The sequence below is a fragment of the Tachypleus tridentatus genome, chromosome 5 (assembly GCF_004210375.1).
Source record: "Tachypleus tridentatus isolate NWPU-2018 chromosome 5, ASM421037v1, whole genome shotgun sequence".
Classification (NCBI taxonomy): domain Eukaryota; kingdom Metazoa; phylum Arthropoda; class Merostomata; order Xiphosura; family Limulidae; genus Tachypleus; species Tachypleus tridentatus.
The window spans coordinates 49,284,837-49,311,659 of record NC_134829.1 but is presented as its reverse complement, the minus strand read 5'-3'; the positions used below and the strand labels follow the sequence as shown (position 1 = coordinate 49,311,659).

Here is a 26,823-nt window from a genome sequence, read left to right as displayed (position 1 = left end):
CCCAATAAAATAACAAACAAATATAAGGATTATTTGATAATAAGAGGCCCAATAAAATAACAAACAAATATAAGGATTATTTGATAATAAGAGGCCCAATAAAATAACAAACAAATATAAGAATTATTTGATAATAAGAGGCCCAATAAAATAACAAACAAATATAAGGATTATTTGATAATAAGAGGCCCAATAAAATAACAAACAAATATAACGATTATTTGATAATAAGAGGCCCAATAAAATAACAAACAAATATAACGATTATTTGATAATAAGAGGCCCAATAAAAAATAACTATACATCACGCTAGTTAGTTGTTTGGTTATAAACGTTGAAAATAAGGAAACGATACAAGATTTTTATTACAAGCTGGTTAAAACAGTAGAAAGTAGTTGGAGAAAACACAAACTGGTAGATACGTAACGGATGTAAACCCAAGAATGTGTTAAACATGATAACAATATGCATCGGGTAGAGAAAACACAAACTGATAAATGCGTAACCCCTGAATGAGGTAAACACAAGCCTAGTCTACAAGAGTTGGAGGAATCCATTAAATACACAACAAACGTCTATTTTAATCCAGTTTTTGCACCAAATATATCAAACAAAGAAAATAAAGGACAATTTTTTTTTACAATTCTTTGCTAATATTTTTGATTCACTTTTTCAGGAGGTTTCGCACAAAAAGTGCTTGTTACATGCTGGATAAACGTGATATCATTACTTGTAATTAATATTCCTGCTAAAGAACGACGTCCATGTATCTTGTTACACATCTAAATATTTTATCAGTATCAGATCTGATGCGAGAACCAGTGCTGGTTTTTAGACTCTCAAGATAAACTTCTGGTTATCGAAACTCTCACGTTACAGAATAGTTTCCTTTAGGTTTCCTGGGACATTTGTCAAAGGACATATTCAGTATTACAGAAATGAATAAATGTTTAAGAGGTCAATTGCGATGCACTTTTATACTTGGTTATGTTCTCTAGCTTCCACCTGTTCGACAACTCACAGTAATTTTATGGCTATGATCAATTTGTTTGCAGTTAAGCAGAAAGCTACACGATGGGCTTTACTTGTTGTGCCTACCACGTGCATTTAAACCCGCAGACTAACCGCTGTGCCACAAGGAAGCGACAGATATAATTGGCAAGAGATGTCATTCATTGCATATGTAACTTTCTCGTCACTTGAGTTCCAGCAGAAAGAAAGACATTTGATGCGAATATCTTGCCACAAATGAGTTCTAGTTAGGATCATAACATAACTGTTATTCATAAAATTACAGCCATAATTACAAATACCATTTGAAGTTGTATTGTATGGTGTACAGCCAAGAGGAAAAATACAACGACTATACAACCATTAGGGCAAATACAACTTCAAGGTGTATTTTATTGTGTACATCCATGAGGACAAATACAAATTCAAGCTGTATTGTATAGTGTGTAAGCTATAAGAACAAATAAAAGTTGAAGTTCTATTATATAGTGTGCAGCCATGAGAACAAATACAAGTTGAAGTTGTATTTTACAGTGTGCAGCCATGAGACAAAATACAAGTTGAAGTTGTATTTTATAGTGTACATCCTTGAAGACAAATGAAACTTGAAGTTGTAGGTTTTAGTACACATCTATGAGACAAAATACAAGTTGAAGTTGTATTTTATAGTGTACATCCTTGAAGACAAATGAAACTTGAAGTTGTAGGTTTTAGTACACATCTATGAGACAAAATACAAGTTGAAGTTGTATTGTAGATTGTGTGCTTTGTAAAAGGCCGTCATTCAAATCTTGCTACTTTATCTCATAGAATCAGTGAACGAAAGATTGCAATTAAATTTATCTTTGAAAGCAAACAGGAGCTGCAAATTATTTCTTACTTTAAATGAAAATGATAAAATTTACAGAACAATTGTATTTATTTTACAATCTGGAGAAAAAAGTGTAATATGAAAGTATGCCATTAACTTGTATTAGCTTAATAAAATACACGTAATAAGGCCATAAAGGTGTTGCACGAAAAATATAACACACACAGGATACAACCCACTGAATGTGGAAAGGTTAGTATGTAAACACAGGAAGCTATGTATCTATTTTGTTTGATTGTTTAAGAGCAAAACCACATTGAGTTATCCGCTGTATTAACCACAGAGAATGGAACCCCGGATCTTAAAGCCACTATCTGAAAAATAGGAAATTATACGACATTTGTTATTAAGTGTTATACGTTATTCATGATTATAATACATAATTAAGATGATATATGGATTTAGAACTATCGTAGAACTCTAAAGCTGTGAAAGTGTCCACTTGAGGAAGAAACACGTGTTAATCATTATGTTTTCCTTCACGATTTTGTTCATACACATATAAAGACTGTTTATTGGTTCAGGCGTCAGCTTCTAATCTATATATATTGTCTCTATGGGGTTCTTAGTAATATTATACTCACGCTAGTGAACCTATACTCGTATATAATTTGACAAATAACTAACACTGACGCTACTACGTTATTTTTCTGAATGATTCAGCAGACACGCTATTTAAAATGATAAGACTAGCTATCATGTTTCATCTGTTAGTCAATTTACCACTTGTCACTGAGTTACAGTGATCTACACACGATCTCGCTGTAATTAATGATTCTACACATACCTTGTTTATATTTCTCACACGTGAAGTAAAGTCATTGATAAATTAATAAGAAACAAGTATGAGAGTTCTAGTCCATAATTAAATACAATCGTGAACTATCACTTTACTATAATCAGAGTGAAGGGAATATGTTGTTTGTTTTTAATTTCGTGCAAAGCAACAAGAGGGTTATCTGCGCTAGCCGTCCCTAATCTCGCAGTGTAAGACAAAAGGTAAGACAGCTAGTCATCACTATTCATCGCCTACTCTTGGGCTACTCTTTTACAAACAAAAAAACATTATAACCACCCGACGACTTGAGGTGCGAATGCATTGATTGGTGGGACGACCATTCGAACCCCCTACCCTCAGAGTGCGTGTCCAGCGCCCTAACCACCTCATTGGATAACAGTGACATCTGTACGAACATGAAAAAGATATTTAAAATGTTTAAGTCTATAACTACAACAAAATAATATTTATATTCAAATCTGCTCTTTAGACTTAATTAATTACGCTTTTTATTTCTTATATGAAGCAAAACCTGACAATAACACTGAGTGATTCTTACAGAAACACGGATTAAACCTGGCAATAAAACTGAGTGATTCTTACAGAAACACGGATTAAACCTGACAATAACACTGAGTGATTCTTACAGAAACACGGATTAAACCTGACAATAACACTGAGTGATTCTTACAGAAACACGGATTAAACCTGACAATAACACTGAGTGATTCTTACAGAAACACGGATTAAACCTGACAATAACACTGAGTGATTCTTACAGAAACACGGATTAAACCTGACAATAACACTGAGTGATTCTTACAGAAACACGGATTAAACCTGACAATAACACTGAGTGATTCTTACAGAAACACGGATTAAACCTGGCAATAACACTGAGTGATTTTTACAGAAACACGGATTAAACCTGGCAATAACACTGAGTGATTCTTATAGAAACACGGATTAAACCTGACAATAACACTGGGTGATTCTTACAGAAACACGGAATAAACCTGACAATAACACTGAGTGATTCTTACAGAAACACGGATTAAACCTGACAATAACACTGAGTGATCCTTACAGAAACACGGAATAAACCTGATAATAAAACTGAGTGATTCTTAGAGAAACACGGATTAAACCTGATAATAACACTGAGTGATTCTTACAGAAACACGGAATAAACCTGATAATAAAACTGAGTGATTCTTACAGAAACACGGATTAAACCTGGCAATAAAACTGAGTGATTCTTACAGAAACACGGATTAAACCTGGCAATAACACTGAGTGATTCTTACAGAAACACGGATTAAACCTGATAATAAAACTGAGTGATTCTTACAGAAACACGGATTAAACCTGGTAATAAAACTGAGTGATTCTTATAGAAACACGGATTAAACCTGATAATAACACTGAGTGATTCTTACAGAAACACGGAATAAACCTGACAATAACACTGAGTGATTCTTACAGAAACACGGATTAAACCTGATAATAACACTGAGTGATTCTTACAGAAACACGGAATAAACCTGATAATAAAACTGAGTGATTCTTACAGAAACACGGATTAAACCTGGCAATAAAACTGAGTGATTCTTACAGAAACACGGATTAAACCTGGCAATAACACTGAGTGATTCTTACAGAAACATGGATTAAACCTGGCAATAAAACGAAGTGATCCCTACAGAAACACGGATTAAACCTGGCAATAAAACTTGAGTGATCCTTACAGAAACACGGATTAAACCTGGTAATTAAACCTGGTAATGAAACTAAGTGATCCCTACAGAAACACGGATTAAACCTGGTAATAAAACCGAATGATCCCTACAGAAACACGGATTAAACCTGGTAATGAAACTAAGTGATCCCTACAGAAACACGGATTAAGCCTAAGAATAAAACTAAGTGATCCCTACAGAAACACGGATTAAACCTGATAATAAAACTAAGTGATCCCTACAGAAACACGGATTAAACCTAAGAATAAAACTAAGTGATCCCTATAGAATGGATTAAACATGGTAACAACACTGAGTGATCCCTATAGAAATATGGATCGGATATTATATTTGCAGATTCTTCTATTGTTAAGGTACATTTTATCCTTTTAACGTATTCATTTGTATCCTATTTTCATGCATTTATTTACACATTATTTAATAAGGTAAAAAGGGATAACTTCATTGAATCTGAGTATGAAAACACTTCATCTTCAATACAGCTATGAAAATGCTAAATTATATGATCTAAGATACATATGTATATATTCATATGTGGTTGTGCAAATAAACAAGGATTTTATGCACAAGTTAAGCAGTTTGAAGCATTATAAGAACAACGTATAATTCGGGAGTTCATGAACCTCCCCCCCCTCCAAAAAAACACAACAGAAGAATTCCTAGAGCAAAGGATAAAATGTTGGAACTTAAAACACAGACCGAAATTCTAGTGCAAGAATTCTTTTTTACAAATTATTAGTTTCCCAGCCCCCTTAGTCAATGGATCTTAATAATTCTTTTTACAAATTATCAATTTCTTAGCCCTCTTAGAAACTGAATATTAAGAATTCCTTTTGCAAATTATCAGTTTATCAGCCTTCTTGGAAACTAGGTATTAAGAATTCCTTTTCCAAATTATCAATTTCTCAGCCCTCTTAGAAACTAGGTATTAAGAATTCTTTTTGCAAATTATCAGTTTATCAGCCTTCTTGGAAACTAGGTATTAAGAATTCCTTTTCCAAATTATCAATTTCTCAGCCCTCTTAGAAACTAGGTATTAAGAATTCTTTTTGCAAATTATCAATTTCTCAGCCCTTTTATAAATTAGGTATTACGAATTCTTTATACAAATTATCAGTTTCTCAGCCCTCTTAGAAACTAGGTATTAAGAATTCTTTTTACCAATTACAGTTTATAAGCCCTCTTAGAAACTAGGTATTAAGAATTCTTTATACAAATTATCAGTTTATCAGCCCTCTTAGAAACTAGGTATTAAGAATTCTTTATACAAATTATCAATTTCTCAGCCCTCTTAGAAACTGCATCTTAAGTATTATTTTTACAAATTACACTATGTAACAAATTTTTTACTTTTTCTTGTTCCTGGGCAGAAAGTGTTATTTCCCAATTGCTTATGCCTAAAGTAAATGGAAAAGACCTATTTATCTCTTTAACCTTTGCTTTTGTGACCTCAGTAATGAAATTTTCAAATTTACCCGTTTTCTAGAACATTCCAGGTATATTTAGTGCTTAGTATCTGACAGAGAATTTTCTCGAACTTACAAAAAGTTTCAAGGACTTTCTAGAATGTTGTAGAGCTTACGAGAATTTTCAAGAACGTTTTAGAATTTTCTAGGAAGTTCCATAATAATATATATACAGGGGCTCACCACTCACCACTTTTATTTAGTTCTAGCTGCCTAAGTGAACACAAAGACCTATCTGATTTTATCAGAGATGGCATGAGGAAGCCGTAAGCATTCTCCAGACGCATTCTGCTAAGTATGTGGCCAATTTATCAAGACAAGAGCGAATAAGTACTGTGTGACAGCATCTGCTAAAATGTGTGAAACCCACAAGGTATATTAGGGATCAAGACAAACCCTGGGAACCTCACTTTACCAGCGAGCACTGCAAAAAAACAAACAAAAACAACAAAAAATTCGAGATGGTAAGACGGACAATTTTTGCTTGCTTGAATTGTAAGATTTTATATCATACAAATTTTAGACCTTTTGAAATTTAAATCTTTTAATTTATTTTTTTTTAATTTCCAGTAGTATAGAAAAAATATCACATATAAAATATTTTGCATGAACCTCTTACACATTAGTTGTGGGTGAAGTAAATTTGTATGACTGGCTTTCATTTTTGATAATGTTCTCTAAAATATTCATAATTTTGCTGAGCAAAACGAACATTTCCTTGTTAGAAGTCCCTTCTCGAGTTAGTGGGGGACATTTTTGTTGAAAGAAATTATCCAATCCGCTTGTTCTCAGTTTGAACTGCAATTTTTTCACAAAAAAAATTGACCAATAAGATGGCATTCCCCACACACTTTTAGCACTGGGGCTACGAAAAGTGGTTTGAAGTGGAATGTGACTGAAATACGTCAGCACATCACGAGCTTCAGGGCCAATCACAAGAAGCCTGGAAGTCTCCAAATGACACACAAGAGATATTCAGGGAACGTTTAGAAACATCTAAACAGATGTTGTGTATCAAGCCCAATTCAATATTACGTCAGTAGCTGCTTTCAAAATGTTTCTGTCTGCTCATCTTACTGCTGACTATCGTGATGCTTCGACCTTCCTTACCGAATCGCAGGCAAAATCGTTCGTATCTCAAGCTAAACACAGAAAGGTAAGAACAGAGCCAGAAAAGGTTGGCAACTGCTTACTAAATAATGGTGAGATTGTGGCTTTACTGATATATTCCAGCAGGTAGACGTTAGTACTAGCTAGTATGGAGACTTAAGGATGCTGTATTTCACTTAAAAACGTATCAATTAACAAAATAAAATTTGTCTCTAAAGTATACACACAAAAACAATCCTTTTAGGGAGTTTCCAGACTGAATTTACTTTTAATATGCAACTTATAGTGTAAAAATAACCCTTGTATCCTGATGGACGTGGTAACACAACTTAAAGAATATGAAATAAATTTAGTTTCACGATAAGTTTGAGAAAAGTTGGAATAACATACACACATCATACACACACACATACCCAAGATATATCTAACGTTCTTGTTAAAATGTAGCTACCCCAGTAAGGAAATAACTGAACAGCATTTGTTGTGTTTAGCTAGATAATTATCAAAATGCCATTTTTAGAAGTTGGCAAAAACTCTTATTACAGTTCTTAATTGTTAAATATGAATAGCAGTGATTAAAGTTTTTTGTTATATTGGAGATGATTTGTAATACGATAAAACGGAAAATAAACGTTTTTCACTTTCAGTAATTAAGGGTAAGGCGAGTCCGTAACTGAATTGTTGAATGTAAATGTTAATGTCCCGATCTGCTCTCGTACTTCTTAAATTTTTGGGTATCGTAGTTGAAAAACAAACAAGCCTTAAGCCTAAAGCTTAAACTGGTACTTATCTGTAAGACTGTGTGCACAAACAATAAAATTTTCAGGATTTTCATGACGACACACACAAAAAGTACAAACATAAAATTATACTATTACATTACCTTTCGCAAGGGAAACTGGTTATTTGTCACAGCTTCATCATACGTAGGGGGCTTGGTTTGACACCAGATGGCGCAATGCATTAAGTGATTATCTGTATGTGGTATTGATTCTGGAATGTGTTCTGATACTTCTTGTGTCTCCGGAAGCATGCATTTTCGCAAGGGTCTGTTGAAAAATATGTAACACATCACGCTAAAGGTTAAATATTTCATAATGTGTTACAGCATATCGTAAGGCTACTTAATACCATATTATATTAATTTATACTATTTAAAATTTATAGAATATTGTAAGAAATTCCAAAAATAAACTTGAAAGAACATTCAATTCAACTTTCAAAACAATTAGTGTATATTACTTGAGTCAAAATGACATCATGGAATTCAAATCTAACAGTTGCTAAACAGATTTACGCTTATGATATTAGCGTTATTTTGGTTGTATCATAATGAGTATTAAACATTTTGTTGCGCATTTTCACAAAACCACTACAGAGCGCCGTATAATTATTTATTGACAACTTGTTTGTAACAAGTGGGTGTTAGAGATTTTGTAGCATTTAAAAGGTGATACGATAGCACTAAATAATAACTTTGAATCGTATTATGTATATTGTGTATTTATACAGAAGTTTAACCGTATTATGTGTAGTGTATATTTATACAAAAGTCTAATCATATTTTATATGTTCCAGCTTCAGTGCAGTCTCTATCACAAGGTAGGTCAGCAATAAGTTTACGAACTTGCTTCCGTTTTGGATAGAGTGCACCTATTCCACAGTGTAGTTTTGCACTAAAATAACAAAACAAACATTGCCATCATTCAGCGCTACTCATAAGACCCCAGAATACATGGGACGTTATAATGTGACGGTAAATTCTATTATTCGTTGGTAAAATAGTACTCAAGAGTTGCCGGTAGGTGGAAATGAATAGTGACCTTCCCTGTTGCCTTTCGTTGGTAAATTAGGGACGATAGCGCAAATAGCCCTCGTGTAGCTTTGTGCAAAATTCAAAGCAAACCTGTTGTACCACTCACCGATGAGTATTGTCTGAAAATAACACTATTCACAACCAAAACTTTCGGTTTGTGAATTTCCCGAAAAGCTACACAAGGGCTGTATGCGCTAGCCGTCTCTAATTTAGCTGTGTAAGGCTAGAGGGAAGGCAGATAGTCATCACCACCTACCGCCAACTTTTGGGCTACTCTTTACAAACGAATAGTGGGATTGACCGTAACATTATAACGCCCCCACGGCTGAAAGGGCGAGCATGTTTGGTGTGACGGGGATTCGAACCCACCACACTCAGATTACGAGTCGAGTACCTTATCCACTTGGCCATGCCGGGCCTTCAAAACCTTCTGAAAACGAAAATTTATTTAATTTATATAAAACTACTCGAGCCACAACTAATGCTGAAGTAGTAAAACAGATGAAGGGAACTCAGTCAACACCATCCACATGTTCGGAGACATGATCTGTACACCTATCCCCCTATTTAGCTGGCTTTCTGCAAAGGGAAATGAAGTTAGCCTTAGGCCACACATTGGACAAACTCTGCACAGGATCTAGAATATTCGTGCCCCTTCCTGCTAACTCAATAGAGCGCTTGAGATTTTATAACACCAAACTATAGTGTTAGCTCTTTACGGTTTGTATAGTATCTGTATATATTTTATAACACCAAACTATAGTGTTAGCTCTTTACGGTTTGTATAGTATGTGTATATATTTTATAACACCAAACTATAGTGTTAGCTCTTTACGGTTTGTATAGTATGTGTATATATTTTATAACACCAAACTATAGTGTTAGCTCTTTACGGTTTGTATAGTATGTGTACATATTTTATAACACCAAACTATAGTGTTAGCTCTTTACGGTTTGTATAGTATGTGTATATATTTTATAACACCAAACTATAGTGTTAGCTCTTTACGGTTTGTATAGTATGTGTACATATTTTATAACACCAAACTATAGTGTTAGCTCTTTACGGTTTGTATAGTATGTGTATATATTTTATAACACCAAACTATAGTGTTAGCTCTTTACGGTTTGTATAGTATGTGTACATATTTTATAACACCAAACTATAGTGTTAGCTCTTTACGGTTTGTATAGTATGTGTATATATTTTATAACACCAAACTATAGTGTTAGCTCTTTACGGTTTGTATAGTATGTGTATATATTTTATAACACCAAACTATAGTGTTAGCTTTTTACGGTTTGTATAGTATGTGTATATATTTTATAACACCAAACTATAGTGTTAGCTCTTTACGGTTTGTATAGTATGTGTACATATTTTATAACACCACACTATAGTGTTAGCTCTTTACGGTTTGTATAGTATGTGTATATATTTTATAACACCAAACTATAGTGTTAGCTCTTTACGGTTTGTATGGTATGTGTGTATATTTTATAACACCAAACTATAGTGTTAGCTCTTTACGGTTTGTATAGTATGTGTATATATTTTATAACACCAAACTATAGTGTTAGTCTTACGGTTTGTATAGTATGTGTATATATTTTATAACACCAAACTATAGTGTTAGCTCTTTACGGTTTGTATAGTATGTGTATATATTTTATAACACCAAACTATAGTGTTAGCTCTTTACGGTTTGTATAGTATGTGTATATATTTTATAACACCAAACTATAGTGTTAGCTCTTTACGGTTTGTATAGTATGTGTATATATTTTATAACACCAAACTATAGTGTTAGCTCTTTACGGTTTGTATAGTATGTGTATATATTTTATAACACCAAACTATAGTGTTATATATTCCGTTTTAGCCTTTTATAAGAAACAAACTTCTGTTCGTGTACTTCGGCTTTAAAGACTACAGCTAAACAGATTAAAGCTAAACCACCATGGATCTGTGTTGAAGAACGTGGTATGTATGTGTGGTCGGGGATCTGTGATTCTAGTCTCTTCATCCATCCTTCTACTGAGAATTACAGTTAGATTTAACATGTGACTGGAAGCTCGTGAACGTTCGTTTATAAATAAACTTTATCATAACTTTGATATCCTTATTTATTATCTTGTGGCTGGAACAATATCCAGAATTAATTAAATGTTTATTTTTTAAGTCGGAAAGATTTCTTTCGTATTGATTGGTTCACGAAAGAAGTCGTCGCTGATCTAAGTGCTCTCGATGAATGAATTTTTTTCTTTGGAAAGGCTTTTCTTGTATTTACTCAATCATAATTATAATCGTAACGGAATTGTACTGCCTAATGGTAAGAATTCGCTGTGAAGCACACATCAAGGTGTTAAACATGTCGTTCATAGCACCACCTCTAGCATTTCGGGCGACATTACACTGCGTTAGAATACGCAATTTGTTCGAATAAACTAAGATAAACTCTCCGTAATTCAATCATTTTTAACAGGATTTGATCTTTATGGCAGACGTTAATATGAAATGAGCTGCAATCATATTTTTAGCATTTTCAGGTTGATCTTAAATTCCACACACAGTTTTACGACAAATTTCGCAGATTTAATGACACTGTCGTAAGTTTTTGTTTTCCCTAGTATACAGTAGTAAAGTTAGAAGTGCATGTAGTGTTAAGTTGTTGACTTACACACTTGGTTTCTTGACTAAGATCAAGTACAGTTTGTTGGTTTCTTGACTAAGATCAAGTACAGTTTGTTGGATTCTTGACTAAGATCAAGTATAGTTTGTTGGTTTCTTGACTAAGATCAAGTACAGTTTGTTGGATTCTTGACTAAGATCAAGTACAGTTTGTTGCTTTCTTGACTAAGATCAAGTACAGTTTGTTGGTTTCTTGACTAAGATCAAGTACAGTTTGTTGGTTTCTTGACTAAGATCAAGTACAGTTTTTTGGATTCTTGACTAAGATCAAGTATAGTTTGTTGGTTTCTTGACTGAGATCAAGTATAGTTTGTTGGTTTCTTGACTAAGATCAAGTATAGTTTGTTGGATTCTTGACTAAGATCAAGTACAGTTTGTTGGTTTCTTGACTAAGATCAAGTACAGTTTGTTAGTTTCTTGACTAAGATCAAGTACAGTTTGTTGGATTCTTGACTAAGATCAAGTACAGTTTGTTGGTTTCTTGACTAAGATCAAGTACAGTTTGTTGGATTCTTGACTAAGATCAAGTACAGTTTGTTGGTTTCTTGACTAAGATCAAGTACAGTTTGTTGGATTCTTGACTAAGATCAAGTATAGTTTGTTGGATTCTTGACTAAGATCAAGTATAGTTTGTTGGTTTCTTGACTAAGATCAAGTATAGTTTGTTGGTTTCTTGACTAAGATCAAGTACAGTTTGTTGGATTCTTGACTAAGATCAAGTATAGTTTGTTGGATTCTTGACTAAGATCAAGTATAGTTTGTTGGTTTCTTGACTAAGATCAAGTATAGTTTGTTGGTTTCTTGACTAAGATCAAGTATAGTTTGTTGGTTTCTTGACTAAGATCAAGTATAGTTTGTTGGTTTCTTGACTAAGATCAAGTATAGTTTGTTGGTTTCTTGACTAAGATCAAGTACAGTTTGTTGGTTTCTTGACTAAGATCAAGTACAGTTTGTTGGTTTCTTGACTAAGATCAAGTACAGTTTTTTGGATTCTTGACTAAGATCAAGTATAGTTTGTGGGTTTCTTGACTGAGATCAAGTATAGTTTGTTGGTTTCTTGACTAAGATCAAGTATAGTTTGTTGGATTCTTGACTAAGATCAAGCACAGTTTGTTGGTTTCTTGACTAAGATCAAGTACAGTTTGTTGGATTCTTGACTAAGATCAAGTACAGTTTGTTGGTTTCTTGACTAAGATCAAGTACAGTTTGTTAGTTTCTTGACTAAGATCAAGTACAGTTTGTTGGATTCTTGACTAAGATCAAGTACAGTTTGTTGGTTTCTTGACTAAGATCAAGTACAGTTTGTTGGATTCTTGACTAAGATCAAGTACAGTTTGTTGGATTCTTGACTAAGATCAAGTACAGTTTGTTGGTTTCTTGACTAAGATCAAGTACAGTTTGTTGGATTCTTGACTAAGATCAAGTACAGTTTGTTGGTTTCTTGACTAAGATCAAGTACAGTTTGTTGGATTCTTGACTAAGATCAAGTATAGTTTGTTGGATTCTTGACTAAGATCAAGTATAGTTTGTTGGTTTCTTGACTAAGATCAAGTATAGTTTGTTGGCTTCTTGACTAAGATCAAGTATAGTTTGTTGGTTTCTTGACTAAGATCAAGTACAGTTTGTTGGTTTCTTGACTAAGATCAAGTATAGTTTGTTGGTTTCTTGACTAAGATCAAGTATAGTTTGTTGGATTCTTGACTAAGATCAAGTACAGTTTGTTGGATTCTTGACTAAGATCAAGTACAGTTTGTTGGATTCTTGACTAAGATCAAGTATAGTTTGTTGGATTCTTGACTAAGATCAAGTACAGTTTGTTGGATTCTTGACTAAGATCAAGTACAGTTTGTTGGATTCTTGACTAAGATCAAGTACAGTTTGTTGGTTTCTTGACTAAGATCAAGTACAGTTTGTTGGATTCTTGACTAAGATCAAGTACAGTTTGTTGGATTCTTGACTAAGATCAAGTATAGTTTGTTGGATTCTTGCTTTTTGCATCTACTCTGAAGACAAACGTCTTGACCTTGACATCAGTGGAATAATTATTATCACCTTGACCAATGGCACTCTACAGCTTTCAGTGCAGCTCACTTACAGTAATGGTGGACAGATTGTACTGTAGGTTCTAGCCGAAACCCAAACTTCAATTGACGAAAGTGCCATCTAGCTGTTTCAAAAAATTGTACTCTAATCTTCAATCTCTCTTTCGCCTCTCTGAATGTCATCAAACAACACAACTCCACAAGTATAACTTTTCTCTGAATATATTTCTCTGGCAGAACATGTTGCACATCACTGGCAGATGAGAATAGTTTTGTATTATCAGATTGCTTAGAAATGTTTTCAATTACGTTCGTAAGACCATCTGGATCTCCTGGGAGTAACATGGGGTATAGAATCATTAATAAAGTCTTGCAGAACACAAGTGATCGATTGTTCTTGTTAGGAACACTTAATCTTGATGCCTCCTGTCTAGCTCCTTCGTTTAGAAAGTTTGACGTTGCTGTGGATTCGATGCCAATGAACTATTGGATTGAATAGACATCTTTCCCCCCTGTTGGAGTACTACAACAACACCTTACTTTCACACTTAAGGTCTTGGATGATCTGCGTCGTTTCCTTTGTGTCACGAAGTCCAAAGATCCTCAGAAGTATCGCCATCTTTATCACTCTTCAATGGAGTAGTGTAATCAATCCTTACTTTTTATTTCTTCGTGTCTTTAATTTGTTTTGTGGCTGTTTCACAACTGCATTTCGTGCCATTTTGACCACTGGGTTTAGACCGTTGCATCTACACTGACATCGAAAGTATTTTCACACAAGTACCACGCATACTTCACACTTACAATCAGTTGTCTTGTTTTACTGTATCAACGTTACTTTAGCAATACAAGATCAGTACACTCACTCACTGAATGTTGACAATATTTAGATATCTATTTTATGGCCAGTTTTGGATCCGGTTTTCACAAAGGGTACGGAAATCGCCTGTTTTGTTGTCTAATCTGGTTTTGGTAAAACTGTTAGACAATACAAAATCGATCCGGAATGACTCGAATAATTAGGTTTTGCAAAATCCTGGCTCGTGGAAGCTTTGTTAATAATTTTTCTTTCATCAAGTTAATTTAGCCTTACTAGTGTCATACGATATTAATTCTAAGCGGGCCCGGCATGGCCAAGCGTGTTAAGGCGTGCGACTCGTAATCTTAGGGTCGCGGGTTCGCATCCCCGTCGCGCCAAACATGCTCGCCCTTTCAGCCGTGGGGGCGTTATAATGTGACTGTCAATCCCACTATTCGTTGATAAAAGAGTAGCCCAAGAGTTGGCGGTGGGTGGTGATGACTAGCTGCCTTCCCTCTAGCCTTACACTGCTAAATTAGGGACGGCTAGCACAGATAGCCCTCGAGTAGCTTTCGCGAAATTCAAAAAACAAACAAACAATTAATTCTAAACAATGGCAAACCAGGTTATAAAAAATCGTTAACAGCGAGAATAGCGAACTGATGAAACAAAGCTTTCTAATTTCTTTAAGTGGAAAGAAAGGAATATCTTATTGGCTAGACTTATTACTTGGTGATTATCATCTTCACTCTGAGTACATAGCTTTCTCTTATCGCAAGCTAATATTAATTATTATGTAAGTTCCTATGAAGACGTGTTTAGTCTACGTAATCGATATCTTAACAGTTTATTTTTTTTAATTTCCAGATTAAGAATTGAATTAATGTTGTACAATTTGTCTACTTTTATTGTTTCATAATATTTTATTCAACAATATTGACGCACTGAAGATAAATTATAACGCATTGCTGCTTATTTATCTTCAGAGCGTTCGTAAACTTGCATTGTTATAAAATGATAAACGCAGATTAACTGGTATTCAAATCAACTCATTGTTTAAATTCACAGTTAATAGAACATAGGGGATAATTAAGAAAAAAAAAACATTCTCGTTAAAGAACTATAGCAATTGCATTTTTTATCTCAATCAGATGAATTACATCAGTTAATATTAAAGCAATGTTCAATGGTGAATTATAAACTACTGGGATTATTAGTTTTGACTTGGAAAATATTAAACGATTCACAAGATTATTGGAGTTAACTTTTAAAATTTAATTTATTTTTAAAATTAAAAAATATCATGTTTCTTGCAGCTATTAACAATGTTATATTCTCTAATAAATTACTTTTAATATTATAAGTATTAAGTGCAAATTAAGTACTTACGTTTTACATAAGTAAGCAAACAGACAGACCAGCAAAGAACAGAGTAGAATAACCACACCAATCATTACGGTTTTAATCCTTTTGTTCTCTTCTTCTGTATATTCTGGAAAGTATATACTAACATAATAAGAACACTGACTGTAAAAATTCTATCATACATAATTCGTAATTTAGCTTTCTTTATTGTTTTCACAATTGTTTCTGTTAATTTTCTCACCTAATTCATTTTCCTCATTTTCTTTAATTATTTCTCTTCCCCACATACATTTATTATCTTCCACCCCTGTTTCGTAATTTCTGACTGTCCCAATTATTTACTTTTGTGTGAAATTTCCTCTGTCCATACTTCGATCCTTCATTTTGTCTATAACCCAAAATAAAACTTTCTCGTTTCATTTATTCGTTATTTCTGTTTACATTTTTCCTTTACTTCCTCCTTGTATTTTTCACTTTATTTGTTAATCTTTATCTGTCTTCTCTCTAATCAGTTCATTGAGTTCATATTAGATTCACCTGGTCATAGTTACAAATATAACTTTCAACTTATGAGTTGCTCAGGCTCAGGTGAACAAATAAAATATTCCAGAACACTCAAGTTCGGATGAGTCTCCATATTCTATTCTCGAATATTTTTCTACAACCTAAACTCCATTTATGGTGAAAATGAAAATAATAATGAAATAAACAGTGGTCTAATACAAACAAAAAGTTCCTTTGAATTTATTAGATACTTAGGCTTAGAGAAGGGGTTAATTCTATGTTGATATACAAACAAAGCAATTCTTATAGAGATTAATAACAGTGAGAAAAATAATTTTGAAATAAAAGTAGCTTAGGTGAAAATTAAAATTTTCAGAAATGCGATACAGAACAATTATAACCCCTGCTCATCCTGTTCGTTCTTTCTTTAAACAATATTGTTTCTTTAGGAATAGCCACTACGGTTCTGAACAATAGAAAAAGCTGTCTTTCAAATATTTTCCTTTCTTTGTGTAACGATACTGCGACCTTGAATAATATATACTTATAAATTTTAAACATTCTGTTTCTTTGTGTACAACCACTGAAGTGCCGAATAACATAAAGTTTTACTTTGTATACAATCTTTGTTTTTTTTTGCTAGTTCCCTTAAGTATAGCTACTTTTCATTTTCAACAATATAAAAATCTATAATTTATATAAAATTGGTTTTAGGGTAAAATCTCTGTGACTTTCAACAATACAAAATCACCATTCATATATAAATGGATTTTAAGGTTTAACTATTGTGATTTCAAAAGATAAAATATCATTTTTATACATTGTTGGTTTGTTCAGATATAGCCACTGTGACTTTCAACAACAGAAAATATTATCCTTTATACGTTATTGGTTTGTTTAGATATAGCCACTGTGACTTTCAACAACAGAAAATATTATCCTTTATACGTTATTGGTTTGTTTAGATACGGCCACTGTGACTTTCAACAGCAGAATATATTATCCTTTATACGTTATTGGTTTGTTTTGATATAGCCACTGTGACTTTCAACAACAGAAAATATTATCCTTTATACGTTATTGGTTTGTTTAGATATAGCCACTGTGACTTTCAACAACAGAAAATATTATCCTTTATACGTTATTGGTTTGTTTAGATATAGTCACTGTGACTTTTAACAACAGAAAATATTATCCTTTATACGTTATTGGTTCGTTTAGATATAGCCACTGTGAATTTCAACATCAGAATATATTATCCTTTATAGGTTATTGGTTTGTTTAGATATAGCCACTGTGACTTTCAACAACAGAAAATATTATCGTTTATACGTTATTGGTTTGTTTAGATACGGCCACTGTGACTTTCAACAGCAGAATATATTATCCTTTATACGTTATTGGTTTGTTTAGATATAACAACTGTGACTTTCAACAATAGAAAATGTTATACTTTATACGTTATTGGTTTGTTTAGATATAGCCACTGTGACTTTCAACAACAGAAAATATTATCGTTTATACGTTATTGGTTTGTTTAGATACGGCCACTGTGACTTTCAACAGCAGAATATATTATCCTTTATACGTTATTGGTTTGTTTAGATATAACAACTGTGACTTTCAACAATAGAAAATGTTATACTTTATACGTTATTGGTTTGTTTAGATATAGCCACTGTGACTTTCAACAACAGAAAATATTATCCTTTATACGTTATTGGTTTGTTTAGATATAGCCACTGTGACTTTTAACAATATAAAATATTATCCTTTATACGTTATTGGTTTGTTTAGATATAGCCACTGTGACTTTTAACAACAGAAAATATTATCCTTTATACGTTATTGGTTTGTTTAGATATAGCCACTGTGACTTTCAACAATATAAAATATTATCCTTTATAGGTTATTGGTTTGTTTAGATATAGCCACTGTGACTTTCAACAATATAAAATATTATCCTTTATAGGTTATTGGTTTGTTTAGATAGAGCCACTGTGACTTTCAACAATATAAAATATTATCCTTTATACGTTATTGGTTTGTTTAGATATAGCCACTGTGACTTTCAACAATATAAAATATTATCCTTTATAGGTTATTGGTTTGTTTAGATATAGCCACTGTGACTTTCAACAATATAAAATATTATCCTTTATAGGTTATTGGTTTGTTTAGATATAGCCACTGTGACTTTTAACAACAGAAAATATTATCCTTTATACGTTATTGGTTTGTTTAGATATAGCCACTGTGACTTTCAACAATATAAAATATTATCCTTTATAGGTTATTGGTTTGTTTAGATATAGCCACTGTGACTTTCAACAATATAAAATATTATCCTTTATACGTTATTGGTTTGTTTAGATATAGCCACTGTGACTTTCAACAATATAAAATATTATCCTTTATACGTTATTGGTTTGTTTAGATACGGCCACTGTGACTTTCAACAACAGAAAATATTACCCTTTACACATTGTTGTTTGTTTTGCGTGAAGCCACTGAGACACCGGCATCTTCCTTCTAAGCAGTAGGTATAATTAACAGAACAACGTTTGTTAGGGCCACAGGTCTCGTTAAGTTCACCTGTTAATAAAAATCCAAGAGACAATAAGGAAATGGGGAAGTAATAAACAATGTATTTGTAAACAAAAAGACACGTGACTGAGGTGAAGATGTAACCTTTTATAACTGTATTTACTACGTACAGTTTTGTATTAACATGTTAAAATCAACAGAGTAGGATTGAAAACAGAACTTTCATTAGTTTCATGCATCGTGTTTATAGTGAAATAGTACAGTTAATGTTGAGTCTTAACTTTGTTAATTATCACAAACCTAAACACCTGTAACAACTTAGATGTAAAAATATATACCAGTACGCTATCAGAAAGTTTGCTTAACATGTACACTTAGCAGAAAGTATGTTTCATGGAAGTAACTTACCAGGAATCCTGCTAAATACGTGTAACTTATCAGAGTCTATTTCGTATCTTTAACTTATCAGGAAGTCTGCTTGGTTTGTGTAATTTATCATCAAGTGTGTTTCATACGTGTAAGTAATCGTGAAATCTTTTTCGTACGTAAACTTATCAGAATGTCTGCTGTCTGCGTGAACATTATTTGGGAGGCTGCTTTGTATGCGTAACATATCATAAAGTTTGCTTAATACGGATAGCTTACGCTTCGTCATAAAGCTATAAATATACTAAAAATTGTATACGAGTCCTGTACGTGTTATTTTGTTTTAAGAAAGTACCACCGTCATAGTACTGTTATTACTAACACAAAGATTTTGGAGTGTGGTTTGCAAACCGGCGTATGTGTTCAGATTTCATAGTCTGCTCCGACTGCCATGCTCTAAATTCTCGGCTTGCTATGTGAATAGAATGTGTAACGTTTGAACCCAAAATATATAATAATTTTAGTCAGAAACACAAATTTATGGTACTTTGATTAAATTATCACACCAAATAACCATAAGGTTCAAATAAACCCACCTCTAACTTATAACGGTTGTCTAGAGGGAGATCTAACCATGAGCAGTATCAGCCGCCTCTTCAGCTACTCCATCTAATGACGAGATTGGCTGAAACAGTTTTAATGGCCATAAAGCCTAAAGTATACATCAGCTTCTCGCAGCTACGAATTAATAACTTTCAATCCTTAACCAGCTGGTTAAACCCAACTATGGTCCTAAATTAATTAAAATAAAAAGATTTTGTAAGGACATTTTTAGATTAAAAAGCTTATTTCATCATTTGTTGAAATACGAAAATATTTAAGAGAAACAATATTTAATTAGTTTTTGTTTGAATTTCGCGCAAAGCTACACGAGGGCTATCTGCGCCAGCCGTCTCTAATTTTGTAGACTAAAGGGCAGACAGCTAGTCACCCCCACTCACCGCCAACTCTTGGGTTACTCTTTTATCAACGAATAGTGGGATTGACCGTAACATTCTAACGCCCCAACGGCTGAAAGGGCGAGCATGTTTGGTGTGACGGGGAGTCGAACCCGCGACCCCCGGATTACGAGTCGAGTGCCTTAACGACCTGGCCACGCTGGGCCGTTTAATTAGTACTGTAATACTTGCTATTCATAGAGAGAATAAAATGTAATAAAACTACCTGACAACGAGATGAATTTCATCTTATTTCGGGCAGTGGTCGCAGCATGACTTCCTCTTGTCACATAGTTAAGCCTTTTCGCAGATACCTTTTGAATCTCAGCTTCTGTGGTCCATATCATGTAAGAACTAACGTCTTTTGTTCTTTCGTTTTCAGGTTTACGTCCAAACATTGATTTAATCTCATTGTGACCGATCATTAAAATGTCTTTAGTTGGAAAGTCTCCATCTCGTGTTTTTTTCCACGTGGGCCAAACCGAGTGACGATTCATAACACTATATTTTGACGTTGAGTAACCGGGAGACGCGTTCTGTAACAGTGCACTAGATACGAAAAATATGGTGCTAAGTATGATTATAGATATTTTGTGGTAAAGAAATAAACAATGAAACTTCATTGGAGTAACTTTCAACAACTGCCTGACCACTTCACTTCACCGGGTTTCAAATGAAAAAAGTTACTTGATAAACGCTGATTTGTTACAAGTAAAACCTCTCTGTTGTCAAATTCCAAGGTAATATAGTGATTACGTCAACTGCCTTTATCTGTAATGCGACGAAGGTAATAAATCTGACTTGCAGACACAAGGCCATGATATAACATCCTCAAGTGTTCGTTAGATGGCGTGCTAAATTATCTATACATTTGAACATAGTTCACATTAGTTCCACATCTAAACTTTTACAACATTGCTGGTGATTTAACTAAAACTAGCGCATACTGTCGCTCTATCTTATTCAGACATTTCATCAGTTTACAACCACCGGATTTCAATTTGTAACTTTGATTACTTTTGCATATTAATTCTTATTGAGTTGCAAAAGATACTGTTTGTATTTACCGTTTGTTTGTTTGGAAATTTCGCACAAAGCTACTCGAGGGCTATCTGTGCTAGCCGTCCCTAATTTAGCAGTGTAAGACTAGAGGGAAGGCAGCTAGTCATCACCACCCACCGCCAACTCTTGGGCTACTCTTTACCAACGAATAGTGGGATTGACCGTCACATTATACACCCCCACGGCTGGGAGGGTGAGCATGTTCTGCGCGACGCGGGCGCGAACCCGCGACCCTCGGATTACGAGTTGAGTGCCTTAACCACTAGGCCACATAATAACTGAAGAGATGCCATTAAAGTTTACCTTTCGAAACATTTTTGTTGACGTAATTTTATATAATTTTTCCATTATTTTTATTCTTCTACTGGTACTATATATTTATAACGTTAAAAATTAGGGGTTCGATCCACGTCGGTGGATATCCCGATGTGGCTTTGCTGTAAAAAATAATAGATTTTTAGGACCGTTATTTCCCATGAAGCAATATTCTTAAACTCTTAAGTGATATAAAGTTATACAATATAACTAAAATTTACCATGGTAATACTTTTGCTTGTAAATCTCGAATGAATGAAGTGCTCGTATTACAGTAACTGACTAATTTGTTCGTGATTCTATGTTACTTTTTGTAAAAAAAAATGTATTGTGTAAAGTTTCTAATTTGAAATAAACTTCTTCGGCACATATATAAATTAAAACATTCTTACAGATATATACGTGAGTACATATATATATGTACACACACAATAAATACATAAATATCACTGCACAACAATTTTTTTTGAAAAGTTTTGCTTCCTGAAAAGTTTCTGCTGATTGTGACAGGTACCTGGTGGGTATGCACAAATATAGTTTCGGTTTTGCTTCATCACGTATGAACTCTGAGAAATAGACAGTTAACTGTTTACTGGCAATAACGTACGTAATTGCGTTTATGTTTTTAATACGCCATTAAGTTCAACATAATTAAAAGTGTTTTGCTCCTGATTTTCGTTTGTATTCAATGTCCGGTGCATCACGTTACATTGTCCAACAGTAGTCAGCAAGCACTGACCGATTCCAGTTGCCCTGATATCGTTTTTCCATTGTCTCAACGTCCAGGTGAAAACTGAAGATTTCGATGAAACGGTACGTGATGGGCAAATTTGGATGTGATTTTCGTGATCAGCAGCCAAAAATCTATAAGGAACACCCAACAGTGTTCAAGAAGCAAAAACTTTGTTGTGCAGTGTTATTAAATAAATACATGTATATACACACATATGTGAACAAACACACACACTTAAGTCATTATCAGATTTGTCAGAAAACAGTTTTCGCGTATAGTCTTACGACAACATTCAAATGATAAAACGCATTTTCTAATAAGAAACGGCCTTGCGCTGATGGTCATAAAGCATACATATATGTGTGTTATTGTTAAACAATATACTGTTAGTTTTATCAACATCTTGTAATATGTAAACAATGAATACATGACGATAAAGTCATTATGTAAACACACAGTGAGGCCATAGTTTTATATCTAACATACAGAGATTCTTTATTCGTTCAGATAACCCTGAACAAGCAAGCCTTTACATCGGTATGAAGAACAATGTTCAACACGTTTTCTTCTCCCAATACGAGATGAATCTGTTTCAATCAAAGCTGTAATATTAATCGTTTTAAAGCTAATCTAATAACAGTAGTCCCCGTTCAGTTTTGTTTATCTTTGTAGTTTGAACTTGGAAACTGTAAACAGAAAACAAGAAAGACCTCTACATAATTTCTAATTTGTTGATTAGCTTACTAATTAAAGTTAAAATACAAAAATACGTTTTGGAATTCTGACAAAAACAAATAAAAAGGGTGTGGAATTTACTTTAGTTTTGAATGATGTGTACAGTTAAACTTTGTTTACTCTTGTGTAAATGTTCTAAATTTGAAATTCAGTTTTGAATAAAAGTCTCAGAAATGTATTAATATATTAAATAACTTACTGGAGAAGATTAAAAAAACAAACCTGATAAGACTAGAACCAGTTGCATTCACTCAAATATATTTTGACATGTTATTTATCAGTTATTTAAACCTTTACAAACATGACACCAAAACACAACTTAAATATTAAGAATTTCACGGGGCCCGGCATGGCCAGGTGATTGAAGCACTGGACTCCTTATCCGAGGGTCGCAAGTTCGAATCCGCGTCACACCAGATACGTTTGCCCTTTCAGCTATGGGAGCGTTATAATGTGACGGTCAATCCCACTATTCGTTGGTAAAAGAGTAGCCTAAGAGTTGGCGGTGGGTGGTGATGACTAGCTTCCTTCCCTCCAGTCTTACACTGCTAAATTAGGGACGATTAGCGCAGAAAGTCCTCGTGTAGCTTTGCGCGAAATTCAAAACAAACATAATTAGTATCGTTACACCTCACATTATAAATTATGACGTAATGCTTCACAATGGAAAATAGAAATTTTCTTATTAATTACCGAGCTAATTGTTACCAATATATAAGTGTCCAAAAATCGTTATGAAATTTAAGTCTTCTGCGTTACGATGTTAAACCTAATAAGAAGAAAATATCGCTGAAATGGTATTTGCGTATCCAGCATTTCGTTGTATCATCAGCTTTAACAGTATTAAACATGATAATATCACCAAATATGTAACACCTACAGACCTGAAGCTGAACTAAAGTCCATTTAAGAATAATCAGTATCAACCTGATTTTATTGTGTTTCCACCTCCGAACTCAGTGGAGCAACTTGGATCATTCCTTTTTTTAATGACGGTATTTCTGAAAATGCTTAGGAAGGACTTATTTTCCTATCAAAATCGTTCATCAGCGAGGTGAAACTGTTTATGCAACAAAAGCAACAACAAAGATGTTTGGCGTTAGGCCAAGAGATAGCTGAGCTGTGTTGCATATAAATCTACCTCAGGCCATATTGAAAGAATATAGTTAGTTTTATGTTTGAAAGGTATTCCATTTAGAATAGCAGAGCGTGAAAGGTGCATTCAACTGATCCATAATGTGCAGATAGTTATAGTACAGTATATTATATTAATTCAAATTATTTTTGTCTCACGACAACTACTGCCACTGTGTGGCGCCACCAATGTTGAAGTGTGCTTTTTTTTTTGTTTCTGGAATCTCAGCAACTGATAAAAGAGTGTGTCACTTTTTACATGTAAAAATAAGGTAATCATTAGTTATTTAAATTTATTACTTTTGAACTTCAAAGGCGTATCATAACATGCGTACTGAATTATGTAAAACTTTACAATAAATTAACATTAAGTCCTATAAAGGTTTGATGGAAAGGGTTCTCTAGTGGAAACATGCAGGAATCGAAACGTGTTGCAAAGTATTAGTTGTTAATAAATATTAATTCTCGTTCTCTACAAACTGATATATAATATATACTCGTAACAACACTTTTTGTTTAGTAAGACATATTTCCAGATTACGTATTTTAAGTTTTTCCCACATGCTACGTCACAATTGAACAATTGCAGTTGCATACTCGCTCCTTCACTCGCGAGGGTTTTTATAATAAATCGATTAATCTCATAATTCGTTGGTAAACAGTAGCTTAAGGATTGACAGTGGATTGTGTTGACAGGTTTTCTGCCATATCAGTCTATTACTTTAAAATTAGACACGGTTAGTGCAGATAGCCCTCGTATAGCTTTGAACTAACTTGTAACTGCATCAAAATAGTTATGATACCAGAGAAAGCACTTCACGGAAACCTTTCCTACTTGTAACTGCATCAAAATAGTTATGATACCAGAGAAAGCACTTCACGGAAACCTTTCCTACTTGTAACTGCATGAAAATAGTTGTTATGATACCAGAGAAGGCACTTCATGGAAACCTTTCCCACTTGTAACTGCATGAAAATAGTTGTTATGATACCAGAGAAGGCACTTCATGGAAACCTTCCCACTTGTAACTGCATGAAAATAGTTGTTATGATACCAGAGAAGGCACTTCATGGAAACCTTTCCCACTTGTAACTGCATGAAAATAGTTGTTATGATACCAGAGAAGGCACTTCATGGAAACCTTTCCCACTTGTAACTGCATGAAAATAGTTGTTATGATACCAGAGAAGGCACTTCATGGAAACCTTTCCCACTTGTAACTGCATCAAAATAGTTGTTATGATACCAGAGAAGGCACTTCATAGAAACCTTTCCCACTTGTAACTGCATGAAAATAGTTGTTATGATACCAGAGAAAGCACTTCACGGAAACCTTTCCTACTTGTAACTGCATGAAAATAGTTGTTATGATACCAGAGAAGGCACTTCATGGAAACCTTTCCCACTTGTAACTGCATGAAAATAGTTGTTATGATACCAGAGAAGGCACTTCATGGAAACCTTTCCCACTTGTAACTGCATGAAAATAGTTGTTATGATACCAGAGAAGGCACTTCATGGAAACCTTTCCCACTTGTAACTGCATGAAAATAGTTGTTATGATACCAGAGAAGGCACTTCATGGAAACCTTCCCACTTGTAACTGCATGAAAATAGTTGTTATGATACCAGAGAAGGCACTTCATGGAAACCTTTCCCACTTGTAACTGCATGAAAATAGTTGTTATGATACCAGAGAAAGCACTTCACGGAAACCTTTCCTACTTGTAACTGCATGAAAATAGTTGTTATGATACCAGAAAAAGCACTTCATTGAAACCTTTCCCACTTGTAACTGCATGAAAATAGTTGTTATGATACCAGAGAAGGCACTTCATGGAAACCTTTCCCACTTGTAACTGCATGAAAATAGTTGTTATGATACCAGAGAAGGCACTTCATGGAACCTTTCCCACTTGTAACTGCATGAAAATAGTTGTTATGATACCAGAGAAGGCACTTCATGGAAACCTTTCCACTTGTAACTGCATGAAAATAGTTGTTATGATACCAGAGAAGGCACTTCATGGAAACATTTCCACTTGTAACTGCATGAAAATAGTTGTTATGATACCAGAGAAGGCACTTCATGGAAACCTTTCCCACTTGTAACTGCATGAAAATAGTTGTTATGATACCAGAGAAGGCACTTCACGGAAACCTTTCCTACTTGTAACTGCATCAAAATAGTTGTTATGTTACCAGAGAAAGCACTTCACGGAAACTTTTCCTACTTGTAACTGCATCAAAATAGTTGTTATGATACCAGAGAAGGCACTTCACGGAAACCTTTCCTACTTGTAACTGCATCAAAATAGTTGTTATGATACCAGAGAAAGCACTTCACGGAAACCTTTCCTACTTGTAACTGCATGAAAATAGTTGTTATGATACCAGAGAAGGCACTTCATGGAAACCTTTCCCACTTGTAACTGCATGAAAATAGTTGTTATGATACCAGAGAAAGCACTTCACGGAAACCTTTCCTACTTGTAACTGCATGAAAATAGTTGTTATGATACCAGAAAAAGCACTTCATTGAAACCTTTCCCACTTGTAACTGCATGAAAATAGTTGTTATGATACCAGAGAAGGCACTTCATGGAAACCTTTCCCACTTGTAACTGCATGAAAATAGTTGTTATGATACCAGAGAAGGCACTTCATGGAAACCTTTCCCACTTGTAACTGCATGAAAATAGTTGTTATGATACCAGA

General features: G+C 33.9%; 1 protein-coding gene across 2 annotated transcripts in view; it reads right to left on the bottom strand.

Annotated features, from left to right (window-relative positions):
* Nucleotides 1-20,748, bottom strand: part of LOC143251123 (uncharacterized) — a 29,002-nt gene extending 8,254 nt beyond the window's left edge. Inside the window, exons 1-4 of one of the 2 annotated variants that reach the window (XM_076502494.1) lie at nucleotides 20,352-20,748; nucleotides 18,690-18,809; nucleotides 15,735-15,837; nucleotides 7,880-8,045 (exon numbers count right to left, since the gene is read on the bottom strand). In XM_076502494.1, coding sequence (XP_076358609.1) covers nucleotides 7,880-8,045; nucleotides 15,735-15,837; nucleotides 18,690-18,809; nucleotides 20,352-20,748 — 786 coding nt within the window. The remainder of the gene's footprint in view (nucleotides 1-7,879; nucleotides 8,046-15,734; nucleotides 15,838-18,689; nucleotides 18,810-20,351) is intronic. The other variant, XM_076502495.1, reaches the window with a different exon arrangement.
* Between the last annotated feature and the right edge of the window lie 6,075 nt (nucleotides 20,749-26,823).